Source organism: Argopecten irradians, chromosome 8 (genome assembly GCF_041381155.1).
Source record: "Argopecten irradians isolate NY chromosome 8, Ai_NY, whole genome shotgun sequence".
In the NCBI taxonomy this organism is placed as follows: domain Eukaryota; kingdom Metazoa; phylum Mollusca; class Bivalvia; order Pectinida; family Pectinidae; genus Argopecten; species Argopecten irradians.
The window spans coordinates 35,452,567-35,478,765 of NC_091141.1; the positions used below are offsets into that span (position 1 = coordinate 35,452,567).

Below are 26,199 nucleotides of genomic sequence, written 5' to 3' on the forward strand. Positions count from 1 at the left end.
ATACCTGTTTATTCCACACCTGTGATTATTTTACCTGTACCTCCTCCCCTTTATACCTGTTTATTCCACACCTGTGATTATTTTACCTGTACCTCCTCCCCTTTATACCTGTTTATTCCACACCTGTGATTATTTTACCTGTACCTCCTCCCCTTTATACCTGTTAATTCCACACCTGTGATTATTTTACCTGTACCTCCTCCCCTTTATACCTGTTTATTCCACACCTGTGATTATTTTACCTGTACCTCCTCCCCTTTATACCTGTTTATTCCACACCTGTGATTATTTTACCTGTACCTCCTCCCCTTTATACCTGTTTATTCCACACCTGTGATTATTTTACCTGTACCTCCTCCCCTTTATACCTGTTTATTCCACACCTGTGATTATTTTACCTGTACCTCCTCCCCTTTATACCTGTTTATTCCACACCTGTGATTATTTTACCTGTACCTCCTCCCCTTTATACCTGTTTATTCCACACCTGTGATTATTTTACCTGTACCTCCTCCCCTTTATACCTGTTTATTCCACACCTGTGATTATTTTACCTGTACCTCCTCCCCTTTATACCTGTTTATTCCACACCTGTGATTATTTTACCTGTACCTCCTCCCCCTTTATACCTGTTTATTCCACACCTGTGATTATTTTACCTGTACCTCCTCCCCTTTATACCTGTTTATTCCACACCTGTGATTATTTTACCTGTACCTCCTCCCCTTTATACCTGTTTATTCCACACCTGTGATTATTTTACCTGTACCTCCTCCCCTTTATACCTGTTTATTCCACACCTGTGATTATTTTACCTGTACCTCCTCCCCTTTATACCTGTTTATTCCACACCTGTGATTATTTTACCTGTACCTCCTCCTCCCCTTTATACCTGTTTTATTCCACACCTGTGATTATTTTACCTGTACCTCCTCCCCTTTATACCTGTTTATTCCCATTCCACCTGTGATTATTTTACCTACCTCCCTTTTATCCTCTTTATACCTGTTATTCCACACCTGTGATTATTTTACCTGTACCTCCTCCCCTTTATACCTGTTTAATTCCACACCTGTGATTATTTTACCTGTACCTCCTCCCCTTTATACCTGTTAATTCCACACCTGTGATTATTTTACCTGTACCTCCTCCCCTTTATACCTGTTTAATTCCACACCTGTGATTATTTTACCTGTACCTCCTCCCTTTATACCTGTTTATTCCACACCTGTGATTATTTTACCTGTACCTCCTCCCCTTTATACCTGTTTATTCCACACCTGTGATTATTTTACCTGTACCTCCTCCCCTTTATACCTGTTAATTCCACACCTGTGATTATTTTACCTGTACCTCCTCCCCTTTTATACCTGTTTAATTCCACACCTGTGATTATTTTACCTGTACCTCCTCCCCTTTATACCTGTTTATTCCACACCTGTGATTATTTTACCTGTACCTCCTCCCCTTTATACCTGTTAATTCCACACCTGTGATTATTTTACCTGTACCTCCTCCCCTTTATACCTGTTTATTCCACACCTGTGATTATTTTACCTGTACCTCCTCCCCTTTATACCTGTTTATTCCACACCTGTGATTATTTTACCTGTACCTCCTCCCCTTTATACCTGTTTAATTCCACACCTGTGATTATTTTACCTGTACCTCCTCCCCTTTATACCTGTTTATTCCACACCTGTGATTATTTTACCTGTACCTCCTCCCCTTTATACCTGTTTATTCCACACCTGTGATTATTTTACCTGTACCTCCTCCCCTTTATACCTGTTAATTCCACACACCTGTGATTATTTTACCTGTACCTCCTCCCCTTTATACCTGTTTATTCCACACCTGTGATTATTTTACCTGTACCTCCTCCCCTTTATACCTGTTTAATTCCACACCTGTGATTATTTTACCTGTACCTCCTCCCCTTTATACCTGTTTATTCCACACCTGTGATTATTTTACCTGTACCTCCTCCCCTTTATACCTGTTAATTCCACACCTGTGATTATTTTACCTGTACCTCCTCCCCTTTATACCTGTTTATTCCACACCTGTGATTATTTTACCTGTACCTCCTCCCCTTTATACCTGTTTATTCCACACCTGTGATTATTTTACCTGTACCTCCTCCCCTTTATACCTGTTAATTCCACACCTGTGATTATTTTACCTGTACCTCCTCCCCTTTATACCTGTTTATTCCACACCTGTGATTATTTTACCTGTACCTCCTCCCCTTTATACCTGTGTTATTCCACACCTGTGATTATTTTACCTGTACCTCCTCCCCTTTATACCTGTTATTCCACACCTGTGATTATTTTACCTGTACCTCCTCCCCTTTATACCTGTTTATTCCACACCTGTGATTATTTTACCTGTACCTCCTCCCCTTTATACCTGTTTATTCCACACCTGTGATTATTTTACCTGTACCTCCTCCCCTTTATACCTGTTTATTCCACACCTGTGATTATTTTACCTGTACCTCCTCCCCTTTATACCTGTTTATTCCACACCTGTGATTATTTTACCTGTACCTCCTCCCCTTTATACCTGTTTATTCCACACCTGTGATTATTTTACCTGTACCTCCTCCCCTTTATACCTGTTAATTCCACACCTGTGATTATTTTACCTGTACCTCCTCCCCTTTATACCTGTTTATTCCACACCTGTGATTATTTTACCTGTACCTCCTCCCCTTTATACCTGTTTATTCCACACCTGTGATTATTTTACCTGTACCTCCTCCCCTTTATACTGTTTATTCCACACCTGTGATTATTTTACCTGTACCTCCTCCCCTTTATACCTGTTTATTCCACACCTGTGATTATTTTACCTGTACCTCCTCCCCTTTATACCTGTTTAATTCCACACCTGTGATTATTTTACCTGTACCTCCTCCCCTTTATACCTGTTTATTCCACACCTGTGATTATTTTACCTGTACCTCCTCCCCTTTATACCTGTTTATTCCACACCTGTGATTATTTTACCTGTACCTCCTCCCCTTTATACCTGTTAATTCCACACCTGTGATTATTTTACCTGTACCTCCTCCCCTTTATACCTGTTAATTCCACACCTGTGATTATTTTACCTGTACCTCCTCCCCTTTATACCTGTTTATTCCACACCTGTGATTATTTTACCTGTACCTCCTCCCCTTTATACCTGTTATTCCACACCTGTGATTATTTTACCTGTACCTCCTCCCTCCCCTTTATACCTGTTAATTCCACACCTGTGATTATTTTACCTGTACCTCCTCCCCTTTATACCTGTTAATTCCACACCTGTGATTATTTTACCTGTACCTCCTCCCCTTTATACCTGTTTATTCCACACCTGTGATTATTTTACCTGTACCTCCTCCCCTTTATACCTGTTAATTCCACACCTGTGATTATTTTACCTGTACTTCCTCCCCTTTTTACCTTTTATTCCTCTTAATTCCACACCTGTGATTATTTTACCTGTACCTCCTCCCCTTTATACCTGTTTATTCCACACCTGTGATTATTTTACCTGTACCTCCTCCCCTTTATACCTGTTAATTCCACACCTGTGATTATTTTACCTGTACCTCCTCCCCTTTATACCTGTTTATTCCACCCCTGTGATTATTTTACCTGTACCTCCTCCCCTTTATACCTGTTTATTCCACACCTGTGATTATTTTACCTGTACCTCCTCCCCTTTATACCTGTTAATTCCACACCTGTGATTATTTTACCTGTACCTCCTCCCCTTTATACCTGTTTATTCCACACCTGTGATTATTTTACCTGTACCTCCTCCCCTTTATACCTGTTAATTCCACACCTGTGATTATTTTACCTGTACCTCCTCCCCTTTATACCTGTTAATTCCACACCTGTGATTATTTTACCTGTACCTCCTCCCCTTTATACCTGTTAATTCCACACCTGTGATTATTTTACCTGTACCTCCTCCCCTTTATACCTGTTAATTCCACACCTGTGATTATTTTACCTGTACCTCCTCCCCTTTATACCTGTTAATTCCACACCTGTGATTATTTTACCTGTACCTCCTCCCCTTTATACCTGTTAATTCCACACCTGTGATTATTTTACCTGTACCTCCTCCCCTTTATACCTGTTTATTCCACACCTGTGATTATTTTACCTGTACCTTCTCCCCTTTATACCTGTTTATTCCACACCTGTGATTATTTTACCTGTACCTCCTCCCCTTTATACCTGTTTATTCCACACCTGTGATTATTTTACCTGTACCTCCTCCCCTTTATACCTGTTAATTCCACACCTGTGATTATTTTACCTGTACCTCCTCCCCTTTATACCTGTTAATTCCACACCTGTGATTATTTTACCTGTACCTCCTCCCCTTTATACCTGTTAATTCCACACCTGTGATTATTTTACCTGTACCTCCTCCCCTTTATACCTGTTAATTCCACACCTGTGATTATTTTACCTGTACCTCCTCCCCTTTATACCTGTTAATTCCACACCTGTGATTATTTTACTGACCTCTCCCTTTACTGTTAATTCCACACCTGTGATTATTTTACCTGTACCTCCTCCCCTTTATACCTGTTAATTCCACACCTGTGATTATTTTACCTGTACCTCCTCCCCTTTATACCTGTTAATTCCACACCTGTGATTATTTTACCTGTACCTCCTCCCCTTTATACCTGTTAATTCCACACCTGTGATTATTTTACCTGTACCTCCTCCCCTTTATACCTGTTAATTCCACACCTGTGATTATTTTACCTGTACCTCCTCCCCTTTATACCTGTTTTATTCCACACCTGTGATTATTTTACCTGTACCTCCTCCCCTTTATACCTGTTAATTCCACACCTGTGATTATTTTACCTGTACCTCCTCCCCTTTATACCTGTTTATTCCACACCTGTGATTATTTTACCTGTACCTCCTCCCCTTTATACCTGTTTATTCCACACCTGTGATTATTTTACCTGTACCTCCTCCCCTTTATACCTGTTAATTCCACACCTGTGATTATTTTACCTGTACCTCCTCCCCTTTATACCTGTTTATTCCACACCTGTGATTATTTTACCTGTACCTTCCTCCCCTTTATACCTGTTAATTCCACACCTGTGATTATTTTACCTGTACCTCCTCCCCTTTATACCTGTTTATTCCACACCTGAGATATTTATTTTGTTTTTACCTGTGATTGCATTGTTGGCAAGCAAAGCATTCCAGGTGATAGACATTACTTTTAGCCCTCATCACCATCTCGAAGGCGGGGATCATTTTGGAACATGCTGAACAGTAGCCTGTGGTACCAAATAGTCTGAAAAACACAAAAGTTTCCATCGTTAATACAAGTTATAACTCAATATTCTTATTGTTTGTTATTTGAATAATATCAATCTTCCTCTAGTTTGTTGTTTGAATCATTTCAGTATCATTATACAACATTAACATGCCCAAGAGTAGTGTAGGGCTCAAACTGGGAGTGTTTAACCCATGATCATGGGCTCCGACTAGAATCAACCCATGATCCTGGGTTAAAACTAGAATCGACCAATGACTCTGGGCTCAATATAGAATCGGACCCTTGATCCTGGGTTCAAAATAGAATTGGCCCCATGATCCTGGGCTCAAAATAGATTCGGCCCATGACCCTGGGCTCAAACTAGAATCAGACCCGTGATTCTGAGCTCAGACTAGAATCAGCCATGATCCTTGGCTCAAAATAGAATAACACCAATGATCCTGGGCTCAAACTAGAATCGGCCCCATGACCCTCTCCAGGGCTCAAACTGGGATCAAACCTATGATCCTCATGGCTCAAAGTGGGATCAAACCCATGACCCTGGGGTAAAACTTTGATCAAACCCATGACCCCGGGCTCAAACTGGGATCAATTTTGTTTGTTTGTTTGATTATTTTAACGTCCTATTAACAGCCAGGGTCATGTAGGGACGGCCTCCCATGTATGCAGTGTGTAGTGTGTGTGAAGTGGGAGGTGCGAGTTTTGGGAGACAGCGGTATGTTTGTGTTGTGTGTTCTTGTATAGAAGAACTGTTGCCCTCTTTAAAGTGCTATATCACTGAAGTATGCTGCCGAAGACACCAAGCAACATACCCCGCCCGGTCAAATTATACTGACAAAGTGTGAACCAGTCGTCCTACTCCCTGTATGCTGAGCACTAAGCAGGAGCAGAAACTACCATTATTATAGACTTTGGTATATCTCGGCCAGGGGACAGCACCCAAAGCCTTCCTCAGAGTGGCGAACGCTCAACTCAGGGCCAAAAGTGAGGCAGTGCCAAGGGAGGCATCAGGAAAATTAAAGTCAATTAGGAAGAAGAGAAAAGATAAGATCCTAAATTTAGTCGCCTTTTACGATCATGCAATAGGGGCAGTCACTACAATTCTAGTGTCCTACCTGCAGGGCTAAACTGCAATCAAACCTATAACCCTGGACTAAAACTGGGATTGGACCAATGATCCTCATGGCTCCAACTGGGATCAAACCCATGACCTTGGGCTCAAACCCATGACCTTGGGCTCCAACTGGGATCAAATCCATGACCTTGGGCTCCAACTGGGATCAAACCCATGACCTTGGGCCCCAACTGGGATCAAACCCATGATCTTGGGCTCAAATTGGGATCAAAACTCATGACCTTGGGCTCCAATTGGGATCAGACCCATGACCCTGCAGGGCTCACAATTGGGATCAGACCCATGACCCTGCAGGGCTCACCGGTCCGACACTCTACTGACTAAAGTAAGGGAAATTCCCACTAGCAAATGAAGCTGTAAGTTTATCATACTTATACTTAGTCACATTAACGACTTTGTACCTGTGAGTTTATTATGGGTATTTACAATAAACACTAAAAGTATAAACATATACCAGGGAGTTTATTGTGCTGTACATTCATGCCCTTTTACATTTAATGTTTGCTTGATTTTAATTTATGCATTAAAACATATCATACACAGTTTTAACTCAAATACTAAAAACAAACACACTACTTAAACACATTTTCAACATTTACAGCATAATGCTATCATGGACATTAACAAACTGGTGTTTGTATAACTATATTTCACACGTTGATAACATTTTTGTTTAAATGTACAGAACTAATGCATTGTTTCCATGTAAGCTGCACTGTGGATGAGAGCTAATGTGGTGTTGTTGTGCGTGTTTAATCATTTAAGTTTGAAATCAGATCAGATAATTGGTAAGGATGTTTTCAGAAAGTGTACAGTGTGTTAGGGATATTACTACTTCCACAGGCAAACACTGGTACATATAACAGGGTACCGCATGTCACGAATTCACCATTAACAACAAGTAGAAACTTACAACAAATACCTTAGCCGCACACATTTAAGTTTTATAACGACCACTAATGGCATTTTTTGGACACAACATTGAACAAGAATACATAATGTGTTTTAATTCTTTCTTGAGAATGAGTGTCTCCTGAAGTTCCCATGAGAATGATTGCATTAAGACCTGCTAAAATGCCCCACAAGTTTCCGTCAAACCGAGCCGTCGTGTTAAATTCAACTTTACCTTTTAGCTCTGTTGATGGATTTTGCATTCTCTGTATATGTTTCAGTTAATTAGCTTGAATGATTTATTTATCGGCCATTTAAATCTCTAATGCACTTCTACAGCATCTTGGGTTACATTGTCAGTGTTTTACCAGACATTACTGGTCTTGTGGATTCTCAATGATTTTGGCTCAAGTCAGAAGAATATTTCCTATAAAAATTTTTTGAACTCAATCATTCACCCCTGCAGACAAATTTGAACTCGTCTAAATCAAAGATTACAACAGTTCATTACAAATTTTCAGGGGTGATCGAATGAGTTAATCCTTTCTTTAACCTTATTTTAAGCTAACCTTCATCCTTAAACATTAACTCTAAAACCAAAACTAATCTTAACCCTAACCTTTTCTAAACTAGGAACTACTCTCAAGACTTGACCCACATTACGATCTTGGCTGATCAGAAATAATGACTTGGTTCATTTGGTTGTAGCGCCCTATTGACAGCCAGGGTCATTTTGAACCTGCAAGGTTAAGAAGGTACATGAAAGTACCTGGAGTAAAACCACCAACCTATGCTCAGTACTTGGCAACTGCTCCACATCTTAACCACTCTGTTTCGATCAGCACCACCCCAAAAAATTTAATTAAAGGTAATTTTTCTTTTGTCCCCTGGGTGGAGTAACAGTTACATTCCAATTTAAAAAATATTTTTTTTCTAGAAACTTTTACTCTAGAACTTATTGAAATGCTTACCTGAGATAGTCCCTGCGACATAGTAGTAGGTTTGCCTTTGTGAAGAGAGTGGACCCCACCTCACCTAGTCGACAATCACAACACGAGCACTTTAGACAGTCCTCGTGCCAGAACTGTTCCAGAGCCTTCAGCATGAAGCGGTCCCCGATCTCCTTTTTACAGCCAGCACACTCCTGCTTGGCAGCCATGTTGGCTGGCTCTTGAGAAATCTGCATTGGTCCTGAAAAAACAACAAATGTACATAAATAGAATATTCCACACATGCAACATTGTCAAAGGGAAATCTAAATATTGTTCTATGAAAATCTGCAATTCTCTGTTGATCTGCATCTGAAACTTTTGTCAAGAGAACGGTAATTGTTAAAAGATCAAATGAAGAAGCTCTTTCCATGGACGAAAGCATGAAAAATAAACCTGAAAACCAACCACATTCTGGAGCTGTTGTGATTGTCGTCATCTTTTGAAGATCATATGAATATACCTGTACAGTGTAGTCCCTCTATATATATGGTCACTCTTATAAATAAAACATCTTTTTCTCAGGCATGGACGTTATTCAACAGTCAACTACCCCTTGTGATCAACCACCTCCATAACCTGACCAACAACTGCCAAAAATGAATATACCTCTACTTATATTGCAACTAAATTTTAGATACCTAAGCGTCAAAGACAAACCAGAGACTCATGTGGAATGATACATGCTGAGACAAAATCATCCATATAACTTTTTCAAAGAATCACCACCAGCCTGTATGGAGATGTAATTGGCTGTCATGCTAACACTAGGTGGTAATACCGTGTGTACGATGCAGCTTTAGGCGAATTAACGATATATATCGCCAGGTAAGATGGATAAGGTGTAACATTCAAATCCAGTAAAATGATTGACTGATAGCTGAATTATCTGGTCATTATCCATTAGTGTGTTTACAACAACAAAGCTTTTAATTAGCACTTAGAGGTATCAGATTTTCAGGACATCTTCTTATCTTAATTATTAAAACTGTTTTATACTGTTTTTGTGGTATAACTTGTATAAACCGGATGTCATCTAGCCCAAGTTATTTTGACAGATATATTGACATGGTTCAGATTATACCGGTTTATTTACACAAGGAGAAAGACAGGAAATGCCATGCAATCTAACCGTATAGCAGTTAAATTTTGAGGGTGGTTATTTTCGCTACACAAACATTTTTTTTTTAAACCGCCGATTTCGAAGCACCAGTGAAATATTAATAATTTCTGTAATGTACCTAAGAACAATAGAATTGTATAGATTCATGAATTGTAGGGATCAGAGAATTTAACCACTGTGAATAATTGTCCCTTAAAGGAAACTGCATAAAATATTGACCATCCTCTAAACAGTATGTCAGTATAAACAGGAATCCAGTTTAGACAAGGTCTGGTTTTGACAGGTAGGTTGTACTGTATTGTTTTCAAACATTTTATTCCCCTGAAGATTTCATTTTCTAAATGAAATATCAGTACAACTGAATGCTTGATCGGTAGTATTTTTTTTCAATTTTGCGTGGGCCTCATTTTGACACAAGACAGAACACATTTAGCGAAAGGAGAGGATGTCGAGCTCTTTATGATAGAGACAGGGGGAACACAGAATGTGTAAATTTTTAATAGGCAGGCAAGGATTAATGTCAGTTATAATTGATTAGTGAAAATATCACCATGAAACAATGTCATCCTTGTTGGACGCGATCCAACGTAATCGCAAGGATCTAAGTTCATCTATCAAATTCCTAAATCAGTCATTAATCATTTAATCGTTCATAACAGAAGTGAAAATATCGACATTGTCCCACTGTCAGCATCAGTAATGTAAAATTTGCCGTCGGCCATTCATTGGGACATCAGGTGAGTGGCCGTTCATTATTACGAGGGTTGTAACAGAAATGGTCGGATCACTGCAATTATAGCCAAATGTTTTCCTGTCAATGTCCACTGAAAAATATCTGAAAGTTTGATTCAAGCATCAAAGTAAAGCTTAACAAAAGTGACGATATTACACATTATGGAAAATAGTACCCTCCCAAAATATATATGTCAAATTAAAGCTAGATGGATCTTGAGATAGAGTTAATTCCCTTTAATAGATTTGTGAAGAATATCACTTTTTTCTAATCAACTGATGTTATGTGTTTCAGAAAAGGAGAAATTTTGTGAAATTATATATTCCCATCAATTGATACTCTAGAGATTTTACGTTTTATATCACAAATTGTTTTGTTTCCATCGCATAAAAATCTTGGTTTTTCTGATGATAAGTAACAAGTATATAAGGGGGTTTACATATATATAGGCCTATAAGCTGCCTCAAGATAATATCAATACAATGAAACCTGTATAATCTGATCACTGAATCTTCCGACCCCTGTCAAATCTGACAGTCATTGTGTTTTCCCATATAAAAACTGTAGTCAACAACAATATCCAACTTTTCTGAAAAACTGTCTAATCTGACCAAAATTGGCAATCTCCATGATGCCATATTATACAGGTTTCACTGTACTGATTAAGTGATCCAATATGAAGTGATACATGTGAATGTCACTGCTCTCAAGACTGATTGAGGCTAATCGCATGTGTAGTGTGTATCCCAGCGGGTGGGAGAGATAAATGACAGTGATGTTGATCATCTGTCTATAAAGTAAAGAGTGGGAGGGGGCAAATTCCTCTAATATAAACAACATTCTCATTAGCAGATCTTAATGTGATAGCCTAATGTAATATTTCTCACAATATACGTGTGATACACTTATGTATTATATCTTACAATAAATTTGATACTCTAAATTAATATTTCTCCCAATATTTACGAAGATCTCCCAAGATTTTAGCTGGTCAAACCCAGGTTTGTCAAATTTTGGCTGGTCAAACCCAGGTTTGCCAGATTTTGGCTGGTCAAACCCAGGTTTGCCAGATTTTGGCTGGTCAAACCCAGGTTTGCCGAGTGTCGAGATATTCCTATCCATTTGATAGAGTCATGTTTGATCCTTTTTCTCCCATACTTCACGAAACATTATTAAATGCAGTTTTTAGAAACAATTCTAAAGCGCCACCATCATAGGAACGTCGTAAAACGTCAAAATTAATGACGTCGTTGACAATAGTCGTCGCATGTATATATGGGGGTCACATCATTCTAGTGCGTATGAGCTTTCTTTTCCCTACCCAGGTAAAAGACAGAGTTATCTTCTCCGAACAACATGGAAGAAACACTTAAGTAATATTTCTTGCAATAATCCTGATACTCTAAATTAAATATTTTTCTAAATATTGTGTGTTTCACCATAATGTAATAGCTTAAATCCTGCAGATGCTGGGATGATATTTAATCTCTTTAACTGCAGTATCAAACAATTTTCTACTGGATGGCAAGAACTGATAACATTCATGTTTTTTCCCCCTCCCAACACCATGCAAAACTTCCTCTATTATAAATCTAACCATAAAATACTCCAACTGTCCTAATTGTTTTCTGTGTGTTTTTGTTAGTAGCAGGGTTACTCCGATAGCTATCAATACCATCTGTAGCCCAAGGCAGAGTCACACAATTATGACAATATGGAGTCTGGTTAAAATTCAAGATCTTGTGAAGATATACTAATAATTTAGACCTAATTCCATACTGAAATCTATAAATCAAGCATAGAGATTAGCATCTTTAATTAACACCGGGATAACACTATAATACAGAGTCATAAAGATTGATTTTCATTTCTAAAGGCGGGGAATTTTTTGTTTAGAACAGTATTATACAACTCTAGTAGAATTAACACCAGGATTGCTGTATTGTAACTGGATGATCTAAATTACTAATTTTATTGAAATTGTTTTAAATATATGGAAAAGATTGTCTTTGGGATGAGAGCATGAACGTTTTATAGTTTTTGGTGATATCTGTACAGGACCACTTCTAATTCTAATCATTATAACGTCTTTCTAATTAAATCAATCACAATTGCAGAATGTACTATTTTCCTGTTTTATAATGGAAGAGGAAAATTCGGAGATCATTTGGTTTTTTTTTTGAGTAACATCCTTTTAACAGCAAGTATCATTTCAGGATGTGCCAGGCTTACAAGTCCGGAGTACCCAGAGTAAAAAAAGTGGCCACGCAGTAGATGGCAACTGCACAACACATAGGATTTGAACTCAGAAGTGTCAAACTATTCACTCTGGCCCCAAGAAATTGAACTTATTTAACAGTTGGTCTTTATACAGAGGTGGTTGCAAAAGGCAGGTAATGGTAAAAAACAAGTTCTACAGATCACCTTTGATAGCACAGATGTTACAAAGCTTGGAGGGATCTTAGAGCAGGAGGAAACCAGAGTTCTCTGAGAAAACTCTTGTGATCTGTCAGGTGACCTCTGGCTTTTTCACCTGGATTCTCAGCACTAGAGAAAATTATTACTTTCTGTAATGATTTATCTATAATTATTAAACTTTTTTCTACATACAGGGAAACCTGTGTTCAAGTGACCACCTCTGTATAAAGACCACCTGCTTAATAAGACCACTTTCTTTTAGTCTATATTGGCTAATTTCAACACAATTTGACCTGTGTATAAAGATCACTTATCTAAAAAGACATTTCCCCCCTTTCGTTTTCTGGGTGGTCTTAATACACAGGATTGACTATACAGTATGTAAAACTTCATTGCAGGGCACCCAAAGACAGAGACAGTTCCATTCTTCTGAAAATAATTATATCTCGACGAAAATATATTAATTTTCTCTGTTCACCATCATATGATTATTAATTAAGAACAGTGTTATGTGGGTGTACCATCAGATAATTGTGGAGTATATGAGATTTCATTAACGCAGTGTATGTGCCAATGAACACAAAATTAACTAATATGTATTTTCATTAGCGAGACACGCTAAGACGCTACGTCACGGGGACAGCTATCTCAACACAGGTAATATAATATACTTGTAATATGGAGAAGCCAATTGGATATACTCGCAGTAAAAGGAAGCGTCGATAAGAAATCAGGCGGGTCACTTTTCAATATATAACCATATTTGCCATATATTTTCTCACTCAGCGGAGATTTGATTAAAGGTTGATTTAATTAACAACTTATATTAATTAAGCAGCAATATACAAGGGAAAAAGTAAAATTACAGATATTGAAGGCTGGAGACTGCCTGCAATAATGTCGTGTATGTCGTGTAATTATTAAATTTTTGAGAATCAAAATTTTGAGAATTATTAAATTTTTGAGAATCAAAATTTTGAGATTAAGTCGATGGCCTTGCAAAATCTCGAAAATATCATCTCACTGAAAATAACTGGCTAAACGGTATGGCAATCAAATCAGAGTAGTTGTTGCTCTTTGCCATAAATATGTTTTGTCACAGAGGTCTGAGAGACTACATGATTATAAAGGTTGACTTAATTAACAAACTAATTAACCATCAATTATATACAGTTAAGTAAACTGCAGACTCATAAGGCTAGTAATCAACTTCAACAGCAAATATAGCAAATCAGGGAAGTTCAAATTGCAATACATATAACTATATTTGCTGTATTAATTTTCTCACCGAATGGAGAATGTGATTAAAGATCGACTTAATTAACAATCAATTTAACCATAGGTTATACAAGTACTAAGACTTGCAAGGTTGGGGATACATCGCTTAATGAATCATTCATCCTTACTTATCAGTCTTGGATAACCTAATACATAGAAATACCAATAAGAAAGGTGTGTTCATGAATTCGTAAATGCAATTCTGTCAAGGATTATTATAATGAAGGCAAGATCAGTAATCTTTGTAAACCTACTAAGTATACATGTGGAAATCCTGAGTATTATTAATCAAGTTTGGTCGATACCGAGAAAGGCATTTCTCCAACGACATTCCAGATTCCGTACCGTTAATTAACGACCCATGTCCTGTGGCCCTGCGATTGTAATTAACTGTAATTACCGACATCAAAAATACAAGTATCTTTGACAATAGTAATCGAACTGTATAGTAATTATACAATCAAGTCGCCACAGGAACTCAGGTCAGAAAAATTCACGCTTTAATTAGAAATCAGATTTTCCTTCCACAGTTCACAACAACCTGTCCCATTCACCAAGACATTAAAACATAAGACTTGTGTGCTTTTTATCATACAAAGTAACATTTTTCATCCAGAATTCTCTCAGCCATTGTATCGCTGAACTCAAAATTTGACAATGCATAAACATGAACAAATGTTGACTTAAGCCAGAAACACCGATAATGCAGCTCATTTATTGTGTTGATATTAAATAATTGTCAACCGGATTATTTTCCTATAATTCTGCTTGATACCCTGACATGCTACCCTAACGATTGACATTGGTCTGATTAACTTGATCATTCATGCATCCCTGTAGACACATTTAAACTGTTCTAATTCAAAGGATGGAATTGTCCATTATGAATTTTCAGGGGTGACTAAGGGTTAATCTGTTGTTAGGGACTCTGTATAACTGAAGTTGCTGAAGCTGCAAACGCAATTAACACATGGAGATTTTCCACACCAACGATAATAATCTGATGGATGGCTTATGTTACAGTCCAATAGATTTCCACGAAGATAAAGTCGACTCACTTGAACGATGCAAGTCCGAGATGTATTCAAGACTCTGTCCTTAGCTTGATTCTTTCATTAATCATTCAAAATTACTAATGCGGTGAAAAAAGCCACAAATCACTTCAGAAAGATTTTAGGTAGAGCCAGAATGAAATTCACACGCATAATTCCAGCGGATCTTAATACAAGGTAATGAGAATAACTGAATGATTTTCGGAGTAATATAATGGGACAAATTCAAAAAATCACAATATACCAATCAGTCTGAAGCATGAAATATGGACATAACATTCTAAAAGTAGAAAGATGGATATAAAAGAAATGTGGTATTTAAAACCACATGAAATATCTGGGTTTGGAGTTACGCAGGAAAAAATACCATGCCACTGGATAAAAACTATAGGCTCCTTCATCCAAATCTGATAAATATCCACTTAAAATTTCCTTACCAGTCCCGTAAAACATGGAAAGCATTTTAAATTTTAGCTTCTGATTATTATCCCGTACGCCGGTAATCCGGTAATTGAGTAACTAACTTTCCCCCAACCCATACACTACCGAAGGCAGCTGTCTGTAATTGCCATACAGAACTTTAAAATGACACTACTGTATTTAAATCGGAGATGCCCTCCCTGTTTTTACGCCAAAACAAAATAGCAAATAGCTATGTCTTGTTGTAAGAGGGAGCGTCTTGTATATCTGAATCTGTCCTATTTTAAAACACAGGAATGTTTTATTAGTGTCGGTTGTCTATTTGTATTTCCTGAACTCAATGTAATACTTAATTTCCTCTATCCATGCTCCTCCCTTCACTTGTTAACTCACAACATCTCAGTTTAACGTCTATATCCATTTCCCTGCTTATCTGAATTTCTACTTCCACAAAACAGAATCTTGATAATCTGAATTTGTGTTCTTTTAAAATTTCTACTCTTAATACTAAAGGGCCTTGATCTTCTGAATTTCTAATCCAATAAAACATAACCTTGGTAACCTGAATTTCTCTCTCCATACAACCGAACCTTAAAAATCTGAATTTCTACTTCCAAAAGCAAAATGTTGATAAGATGAATTTCTATTTCCAGAAAACAGGACCTTGATCTTCTGAATTTCTCCTCCATACAACAGAACCTTGATAATCTGAATTTCTATTTCCATTTATCAGAACCTTAGTAATCTGTATTCCTGCTCTCATAAACAAAACCTTGGTAATCTGAATTTCTACTTCCAATTAAAACCTTGGTACATGTAATCAAATTTCTATTTCCACAAAACAGAACCTTTTATTTCAATACTAAAGAACCTTGATAATCTGAATTTCTAATCTCTTAATATAACAGAACCTTGATAATCTGAACTCTACTTTAGTAATAACATAATTAGGTAATATGACCTAATCAACCTTCACACAGTTTAATAAAGTCAAATTTAGAATTTCTTATTTCTAACAACCAGGGTACCCCAGCTTTCCTCCACCAGCAAACCTGGCACATCCTTAAATGACCCTGGTTGTTAATATGAAACTGGTCAGTAGTTTTTCTGTAAGTAACTCTGGCTTTAGTACAACCAGGGTACCCCAGCTTTCCTCCACCAGCAAACCTGGCACATCCTTAAATGACCCTGGTTGTTAATATGAAACTGGTCAGTAGTTTTTCTGTAAGTAACTCTGGCTTTCCTTCACCAACAAATCTGGCACATCCTTAAATGGCCCTGGTTGTTAATATGAAACTGGTCAGTAGTTTTTCTGTGAGTAACTCTGGCTTTCCTCCACCAACAAACCTGGCACATCCTTAAATGACCCTGGTTGTTAATATGAAACTGGTCAGTAGTTTTTCTGTGAGTAACTCTGGCTTTCCTATACCAACAAACCTGGCACATCCTTAAATGGCCCTGGTTGTTAATATGAAACTGGTCAGTAGTTTTTCTGTGAGTAACTCTGGCTTTCCTTCACCAAACAAACCTGGCACATCCTTAAATGACCCTGGTTGTTAATATGAAACTGGTCAGTAGTTTTTCTGTGAGTAACTCTGGCTTTCCTTCACAACAAACCTGGCAATCCTTAAATGAGCCTGGTTTTAATATGAACTGGTCAGTAGTTTTTCTGAGAGTAACTCTGGCTTTCCTTCACCAACAAACTGGCATTCCTTAAATGACCCTGGCTGTTAATAGGCGATAAACTAATAAAACCAGCCTTACCTTAAGACCAAACCTTACCTTACATACATGCAGGCAGTATTTCTATGCCAAAAATGGCTGAAGTTGAGACCCACAGATTCCTCCAGCTCTCCCAATGTTTTCTTACACCAGCACGTCGATATGAAGTTTTCAATGCATCAGATATTATATTGAGCCCTCCAAACAATACTTTCAATTTAAAAGCAGACAAGAAGGAACAAGCGAACCTAGCAGACGGCTAAGCCCAAGTGTAGTGGCAATCCGCACAGTTCAACCAATCAGTTCTACCTAGGTATGTAATTGCTTTCAGAATGAATCAATGTACAAAACAATCTTACAGCGGCATGCATGAAAAAAAAAACTGGAAACATTATAACAATGTGTAAATTAATCACATAGATTGGGAAAAATGGAAACAGCTCTCTCGTTCAATTAGGCATGGATAGAGAGCTATAGGTCCGATTACTGTGGCACTAAAATGTACCAAACTGAATCATGATCGTCAGAGGAAAACTAATTTCTTTTTCTTGAATTAGAGACAAACTTATCAAAACTATGTCAGGAAGGAAGGAAAAAATAGGAAAGGATGTAAGAATTAATTATTGTGAATTGGTTCGTAGCTGGAATATTGGAGAACGCACGGAACCTATGTTTGTCTGGTCTCTTCGGTACCATTAACATCCAGCACCGTTCAGGCATGAATCGGGGTGTCAGGTTAGAGAACGCCGACAATTAGATGCCTCGGTGCTCCTAAATTGTCTCTGTAATTTGTGTAATTGCATGTAAAACCCTCATCCGTCACACTCTTTGTTTTATGTGGGGAAAGTACAGACAAGCATAAATGCCAAGAAAATAACGAAGCTCTTCAACCCGTTTTGGTTTAATTGGTATTAACATCCTACTAACAGCCGGGTCATTTAAGGGGGTGACAGCTAGGTTCAGATGGGGGAACAAAGCTGAAGTACCTGGAGAAAAACCACCAACTAGCCGTCAGTAACTGGCAACTGTGCTACATGTGGATTTGAACTCATTATTCAGAGGCGGAGGGTTTGTGAATTATGTCAGGACATCTTAACCACTCAGTCACTCAGTGTTGCCCTCTTTTTCCATACTAAAATATTAATTTACAACAAAATTGTTTTTTCCTTAACATATCATGATTATATTCAATTTCATATTTAATATATTTTATTTTATATTTTATTTCTTGTACTCTAAACTTATAAACTTTAACAACTCTATATTTCATGATTTCCATTTCAAAATAAATTTACAAAGATTAACAGAGTAAATAATGTCTATTCGCAGTGATAAACTTTTTAGAAATAATTTGGAACTTGAAAGTAAATTGTATGTGAAAGAAAGTTGGTTTACAGTCGTTAGAATATTGAAAAAAATTAAGCTACAAAAGCTGCTTGATATAATGTAGCTATGATACTGACCTATCCATTATCTACTATAGACATCCATAAACATTGTATACCCTAAAGGTGAAAATTAATACGAATAGGTGTGTTTTTGTAATTACCAACCTATATATACACCTTAATATTTTTCCTGAATATATATTAAAAATGACAGAATACAGCAAGAGGATTAATTTTTCCCTTAGCCTTCTCGGAAAATCCAGCAAATTGCCACGCAAACCACGCTAATGGTGTTACGATGTCAAGCATTGGGTTTTAATGGAATACACATCATGTGATGGTAATTATTGACTGAATTAATCAGGTGCAAGGAATAATGCGTTCAAATTAGTCTAATGAGATTTCAGTAGAGACATGCTATCTCCGTATTTACACTGGTTAGCTATATTACATGACATAGAGTTATGTACCATGCAGAATCACAGGCTGTACAGAATCTTTTTAATTTAAAGTAATTTTAACTTTATGGGCGATTTTCTAATTTTTGAGAGACTTTTCAAGACCAACCTATGTTTTTAAAGCCTTTTCAAGACCAATCCTTGGTTGTAGAGCCTTTTCAAGACCAACCATTGTTTTAAAATTTGTTACTTTTTAAGCTGACTCTTGTTTTTAGGGCCTTTTCCAGACTTCAAACCATTGTTTTTAGTGACTTTTAAATAGTGATCAACTGTTGTTAGGGATTTGTCAAAATTATGAACCAACCCTTGTTTTCAGGGCCTTTTCAATACCATTCCCTATTTTTAGGGTCTTTTCAAGATTAACCGTTATTTTTAATGCCTTTTCAAGACTAACCATTGTTTTTAGGGCCTTTTCAAGACCAACCATTGTTTTTAGGGTTTTTTCAAGACTAACCATTGTTTTTAGGGCCTTTTCAAGACCAACCATTGTTTTTCGGGTTTTTTCAAGACTAACATTTGTTTTAGGGCTTTTTCTAGTCTAACCCTTGTTTTTAGGGCCTTTTCAACACTAATAATTGTTTTTAGGGCCTTTTCAAGACTAATCGTCATTTTTAGGGCCTTTTCAACAAACCAGTATACATCTATGCAAAGGGTTAATAAAGTTCTTATTAATTATGAGAAAACTTCTGGTCTTAAACAACAAAATGCAGCTTCAAATGTATTTAAAGCTTTATTTATTTATCAATATCACATTATTCAAGTAATGAACTCAAAGAGTAAGTTCTTAAAAAAGATTTGTTGGTCTTAAAATTTTTTCAACCCAATGACGAATATGAAACAAGTCACTTATAGTTAATTACACATTTGGTGATCACTCAAATTTTGTAACTTATACAATACAGTAAAAACACGAACTATGATTGCAAATGAAGAAGATTGAACACATATAAAATCAGAAATTCTTCTTACGGCTTTCATTTTGGGAACAAATTAAAATTGATTTATAACTATATTACTATTATGAATATATTGCTAATAGTTAAACTTAAAACTTAAATTAATTAAAATTTTGATTTTTGAACTCAATTAATCCAAACTTGTCGCCTTTTAATATTACTTTATGGAAATAAAGTGATTTTCTGTGGGGAAAAAAAAATTGATTTAATTTCAAAATAGTTACTCTAACTTAACTAGAATATTCAAATAATTTGAAGTTTAGCCACGAGCAGTTCCGCAGATTTTAGAATAACGAGATTTGATTGAATTTGTCAGCTACCTTATCTTATGTGTAATCACAGTTTTACTAATAGCATGATGTCATTATAGAACCTGGAATATTAACTCAAAGTTGTCGCCTGACACACTTGATCTTCCGACAATCCCAGATTAGACAAAATATAACGATATTAATTAAATCACGCTCGTTAGCTGATCAGCAGCTGATGAGCATAGATAGACCACAGGTGTGAAGCATTAGACCCAGTGGGTGTGAAATATGATGATAATTTATTTTGAAAAATATCATAGAAATTTAATGTTTCCCATCTATGTAATATACTTACAACATGTTATCGGCTTTGTCCAATAAATTTCATCTTTTGTGTTATCAATCTAATATGTCTTACAAAATTTCTTGATCAAATCTTTAAAAATGTCAGAGAATAAAAGACTTCTGTTTGGTATGAAATGAATCCTTCGTCATCCCACGACCTCCCCCACTCCTCCCCCACCCCCCTACTCCTTACAAGCATACAGATATTCATTTCACATCAAAAACAATTCTGAAAACTTCCTCTCAAAAACAGATGTTTAATTATCTAAAAGAAATCTAGTAAATGATATATGTCATACAGAACATTTCATTCAAATGCATATTTCTTGATTTGCACTTTGGTCAGATCAAAAGATTTTTTTTATTTGATGCAGTTTACAACTATCAATTACGGCCATAAAAATCTAAGTGATAAACAAACATTTCATTTTAAAAGTTTCAGCCATCAACTTACTTAATTATCAATTCTAATTTATCTTATTTTAGAACTCTATTTATAGTAACAGGAAATGTTTAATAAGCTAGATATCAGTGTTATGCTTTACAATTAAATATTAAAGTTTCTTTTGTTTTTAAAACTGCAACTGCTATTTTCATTTTCTGTCAGTATTTGATAAGATGAAAACATGCATATAAAATGTCTTACTAATAATTAAAATTAATTATAATTTGCATTTTTAATTAGGCGAGAAATGGTTTAGAAATTGAGATAAAAAATTAGAGAATGAGCAAAGCTACATCAAACTTAAGCTCTCACTTTTATTTACTACATTCACATCCATGTTAATTTTATCTCAAATCTCATCTTCAGTGACTTTCGCTTTTTTTTTCTAAACATTTCACACATAGGTCTAAGATGTCTTTTCACACATACATTTGCGAATTTTTATTCCAATGGCTGAAGGAGATAAGAGAAAGATCTTGAGCAGAGAGGAATTTGATGTAAGCTGAATATGTGAAACTTATGTAAATGTCTGACTGCCAAATAAATCTTACACCTCCATTAGTTTCCTAAAACATTAGCGTATACCCACAACTAGCAGACGTAAGAACCCTTCTAATTTGTATAAATGGCTTCCTGGCCATATATCACAACCTTTAGATGTACCTAACTGCGACGGAATCAAAATGAAATTTCCAACTGCTACAGACTAAGGGCTCTAGATGAGCAATAGTTTTAAGAATGATTTGCTTTTCTATTGAAAACTATCTCAGGTGTCACTTGACACCAATGCTAACTTACTAATTCTATCTGTATCAAAAAGAAAGATGTTTGGAGTGTATATGAGCAATATTTTTAAAGATGATTTGCCTTTTGATTGAAAGCAATTTCTCAGGTATCGCTATAGACACAATATTACTTGAGATCAAATTGTTATTTTATACTAAACGCGACTGTATCAAAAAAGATATTTCTAACTGTAGCAGTTGTAGGGCTGTAGATAAGCACTATTCTTAAGGATGATTTGCTTTTCAATTGAAGACAGCTTCTCTGGTTATCACTGAACATGCTGTTATTTAAACAGATTCGTTACTTTCCTAATTCAAACTGTATCAAAAAGAAATTTCCAAAATCTGCAATAAGGGGCTCTAGATGAGTAATACTTTTAAGAATGCTTTGATTTTCGATTGAAAATAGTTTCTCTGGTACATATCACTTACATTGACACAATGTTATTTGACACTGTATATCATTATCTCATCTAAAGTTATGGCAATGTGAGTTAATCTTAAGAAACTTTCAAATTTGCTGCGGGTTTTTTTTGTGTCGTAAATTAGGAGACATTTCATCATAGAGCAGGATATATCAGTATGTGTATACCATTAATGTTGCAGGCCTACCCTGCTTAATTGGGCAAGTTGATATCTTTCAATTAGGCCGAGAGTGTGTGTATCACCGCCCCGAACCATCTCTCTCAGGAAAACTAGCAATAATTGCTACATCATTTACACCCTACCAAATCCAATTACTACAATAAAGTCTCTGATTTACAAAATGTCTGTAAATAATTTGGTTTCAATCAAACCAATCCGACGGGGGTCTAAACGGGAGAGCGTGGTCATGACACGCAATTTATCATAGAGCTCTTTATAATAAATGTGGCCGTGTAGCACATGATTCTCAATTTTTTATTATCGAACCAATTACAATACGGACAGAGGCCCTTTCTGAACGAAGAAATGAAGCGCTACACCCATGTAAAACGTTTTCTATGTATCTGAGCCAATCAAGACCTAGTCTGGGAAAAATCCATAAATCATTACTCAACTGGGATGAAAAATATTACCTTCAAAATTCACAAACTAATCAACGTCTGCGAGGGTCTTGTAGGGGGAGAAATGACATAAATCATACCACGATAAGGCTAAAAAACTGAATTTTCTAAGGATGCAAAAATCTATATCTGTCACAATTAGTGAAGGATAAAGAAATCAGACTGTATCTATATCCTCATTTCATACGAGAAGGAGCCAGAGTTTAATGTCGGTTTAATTTAAAGAAAGATAAAAGGAAAGATAACGAGAGAAATTTATTATGAATTATTGGCTGATGACATGCAAACATAAAAATAACGGAAAAATCACCTTGTACATAAATCAAACTTTAGGACAGTGCGAGTGTTTAGTTTAATTGTAAAGGTGTTTTTACCATAAAGAGCCTTCATCTCAAAAGCAATACTATAACGTTGCTGACAGGAATACGTTTGGTGCTATGAGGACAAATGAATATATCATTAGAGAGGGACTGAGCTCAATCTGGATGATCAGAGGCCATATACAAAATACAGAGTACTCATGTGAATCAATATACATCTCTACCTCGACAGACAGTTTCGGGGATAATCACGTTTGCCAGGCGCAGACAGGTGATGCTGGGTTAATGAGAAGCTTGTAAGAGTCAACGTAATTAGGAAAACAAGCACCTTGTTAATACAGACTGACGGGATCATTTTTGACATGCACATCTGGTAGTGTCAGGGAAATATTAATGAGGCTTATTAAATTTTGTTCGACAGATTTAGGTGCGGTGCCTATGCTATTGCAGGATGTGCAAAGACCCATATGTCATCGTGGGCTTCATTACACGAGGAAAAAACAACGGGGAAAGAAACGAAGGCACTGATACACAGGTTCTAACAAAAGCAGGCCAACACAGCCATATAGTACATTTGGTTAATATTTTGAATAGAAATATTTCACCAAGGTTCATCCAAGTACAAAAGAAAAACCAAAATTTGTTTTGTGTTTGTTTTTTCTTCCCTAGGGAAACTTAGAATAGAAAGTAACGAGACCCAACACTCCTGATTTAGAATATTATGCATATCTTAGGAAACTTGTACTCATTTTAAAATAAAATAGATTATTTTTAAAAGTAAATTAATATGGTAACACCAGCTACAAGGTGATTCCTTAATTGACAAGAATATCCTCTTCCCATGAAAAATGTTTTCTTTTCAGTTACGTTGTGTTTCATTCAGCTTTCAATAAAGCGTTCTCAAATCTCACTCATAAAATCCATATGATTGTTACGAGACCTCGGCGGTGACAGTTTCCTGTGATATAGCGCTGTGTGCCGAGTGTCACTGCAATGTGATCGAGGCAAGCTCTTTCATCAAAAATTTTATCAAATTTTATCACGACAGAATAGGTGTGCTATGATACTGTACAGGCTAATTATTCATAAAATCTGCCATAAATCTCAACCCTGGCTTATGAAAAGAACAACATTCACAAAACAAAATGATTTATGTGTTTAAATAACATCGGACACTCTTTTGACAAAAAAATATATAAAAAAGTTGGGTTCATTCCAATAACACATAAAAATTAATCAAGAACAAAAAGATTTAGAAAAAATACTAAAATTGCAATTTTATATCATGACGAATTTCATTTTAAGTTCATAGACGTAAAATAGTTTTCCTTTATTTCTTTTAAAATGAAATACCTCCCTCCCTCCCTCAGCATCGCATAATGGCAAAGATGGCAAAAGAAAGTAAAAGTAAATTTTTACCTGTCGTCATTTAGTCGTGGTTCCTTCAGAGCAGACTGTAGCTGCTCATGTTAAAAACACTCCGTCGTTATTAACAACTCTTAAATTACTCAGCTCTTCTCACAAAATATAGTAAATAACCCAATAGGCTGGCGGGTCTGTTTTTACACTAATCACTTTCCATCTTTTGAAAAAATTACGAAAAACTCACAACTGTCATTTGTTTAGCCATAAAGACAGCGCTCTAAGACCTCGAAGCTGTTCACATGGTCACATGGAGCTTGTGCGTCTGGCACGGGTGACAACACGATATCGGTAAGGTCCTCAGTGTGAAATGACCTAATCACTTTGTCACGAAGAGGCTTAGCAGCAGTAGGGAAAATGATGTCGTGTAATTCGCTGGACACTCAGGGAGAGCATTGTCAGTGGTAAAGCAGTGGTGTCCGCGGTGGGTATAGGTCTGTGCTGGCTCACAGCTTCAGCTGCTATGATGAATCTAGCTAGTGTAGTACCGACCTGCTCAGCAGTAATACAAGAGAGCTGACAGGAGATCATCCCTATACTGCTACGTCTCAATAGCTCCGTGATTAGCCAGCAACCATTCTCCTCCGCTAGTTATAGATGAAAATTAATCCTTGATTCCATTCTCGGAAAAGGCGACTTCCAATTACATAAACATCATGATAATAATGTGACTGGGATAGCAGCGGCCATCATTCGGTATAATGAAGTTCTAGCCACATTTTGTAAGTGACAGCATCAAACTCATTACACATTTTTCATATTCTGATCCGTCCTGTATTAATAACGCACACACATGGTTGGTTGTGTAGTTAGAACTCCCTCTGTCCGATAATAATACTTCGCCCCAGACATCCCCGTTCTAGGCAATTGTTTGGGTCCGTAGATAAGATCAGCTAATCAACTTGCCAATTTAAGCACATGAGTCTTAATTGCTTATGAAAAATTATCCCTCCTTAAGTGTCTTGTGGGGTTAATGAACTGTAATTTGGCTATATAAACTTATTTCTTTATAATCTGGGGTGTATTGGCGGGTTCTGATAAGAAACAGGCCCTGCTGAGCTCACCAGCCTACCACTCTAGATAGGGAGAAAGAGATTGGAGTGGTATGCCAGCAAAAAATTACAAAGCACTTTTACTTTGTAATCAGATAAAATTGATTATAAAACCCTTATTTTGATTAAGTGTTATAATAGTTTCTTAACAAAAAAATTGATTATAAAACCCTTATTTTGATTAAGTGTTATAATAGTTTCTTAACAAAATCTAGATTAAAAATTATAATTTTTTGGATGTTAAATTGTATGATTTTTTTTCTCTTTGAAATTTGTTTAAATTGGATAAAGATTAAATATGGTATATAATACTATATAGCCTGAAACTTTTGCATGAACATTTTTTTTTTTTTTGGTTCTTTTTTTCTCCTCAATTTTGCGGAAAATTGATGTGGTTCATAAAATCTATTTATGAAATAATTAAATTATAGATAAATTTTGTGAAATCTTTCAGTCATATAATTATTTACAATGAAGTTCCGTTTTAATTATTCTTCCTGTTTTAAGTCAATGTCACCAAATTTTTGACCTGTCATATTACCACTATAGTCCTCCACCTCTGGGTCACAAGTTTGAATCCCATGTGGGGCAATTACAAGGTACAGAACACTGGTCAGTGGTTTTTTTCCAGGCACTCCGGTT

At 36.4% G+C, this 26,199-nt stretch overlaps 1 protein-coding gene across 2 annotated transcripts in view; it reads right to left on the reverse strand.

Annotated features, from left to right (window-relative positions):
- The window catches only part of LOC138330227 (LIM domain only protein 3-like), a 170,032-nt gene that overhangs the window by 7,912 nt on the left and 135,921 nt on the right, over nucleotides 1–26,199 (reverse strand). For both annotated transcript variants that reach the window (XM_069277692.1, XM_069277691.1), the window contains exons 4-5: nucleotides 8,326–8,545; nucleotides 5,218–5,343 (exon numbers count right to left, since the gene is read on the reverse strand). In XM_069277692.1, coding sequence (XP_069133793.1) covers nucleotides 5,218–5,343; nucleotides 8,326–8,545 — 346 coding nt within the window. The remainder of the gene's footprint in view (nucleotides 1–5,217; nucleotides 5,344–8,325; nucleotides 8,546–26,199) is intronic.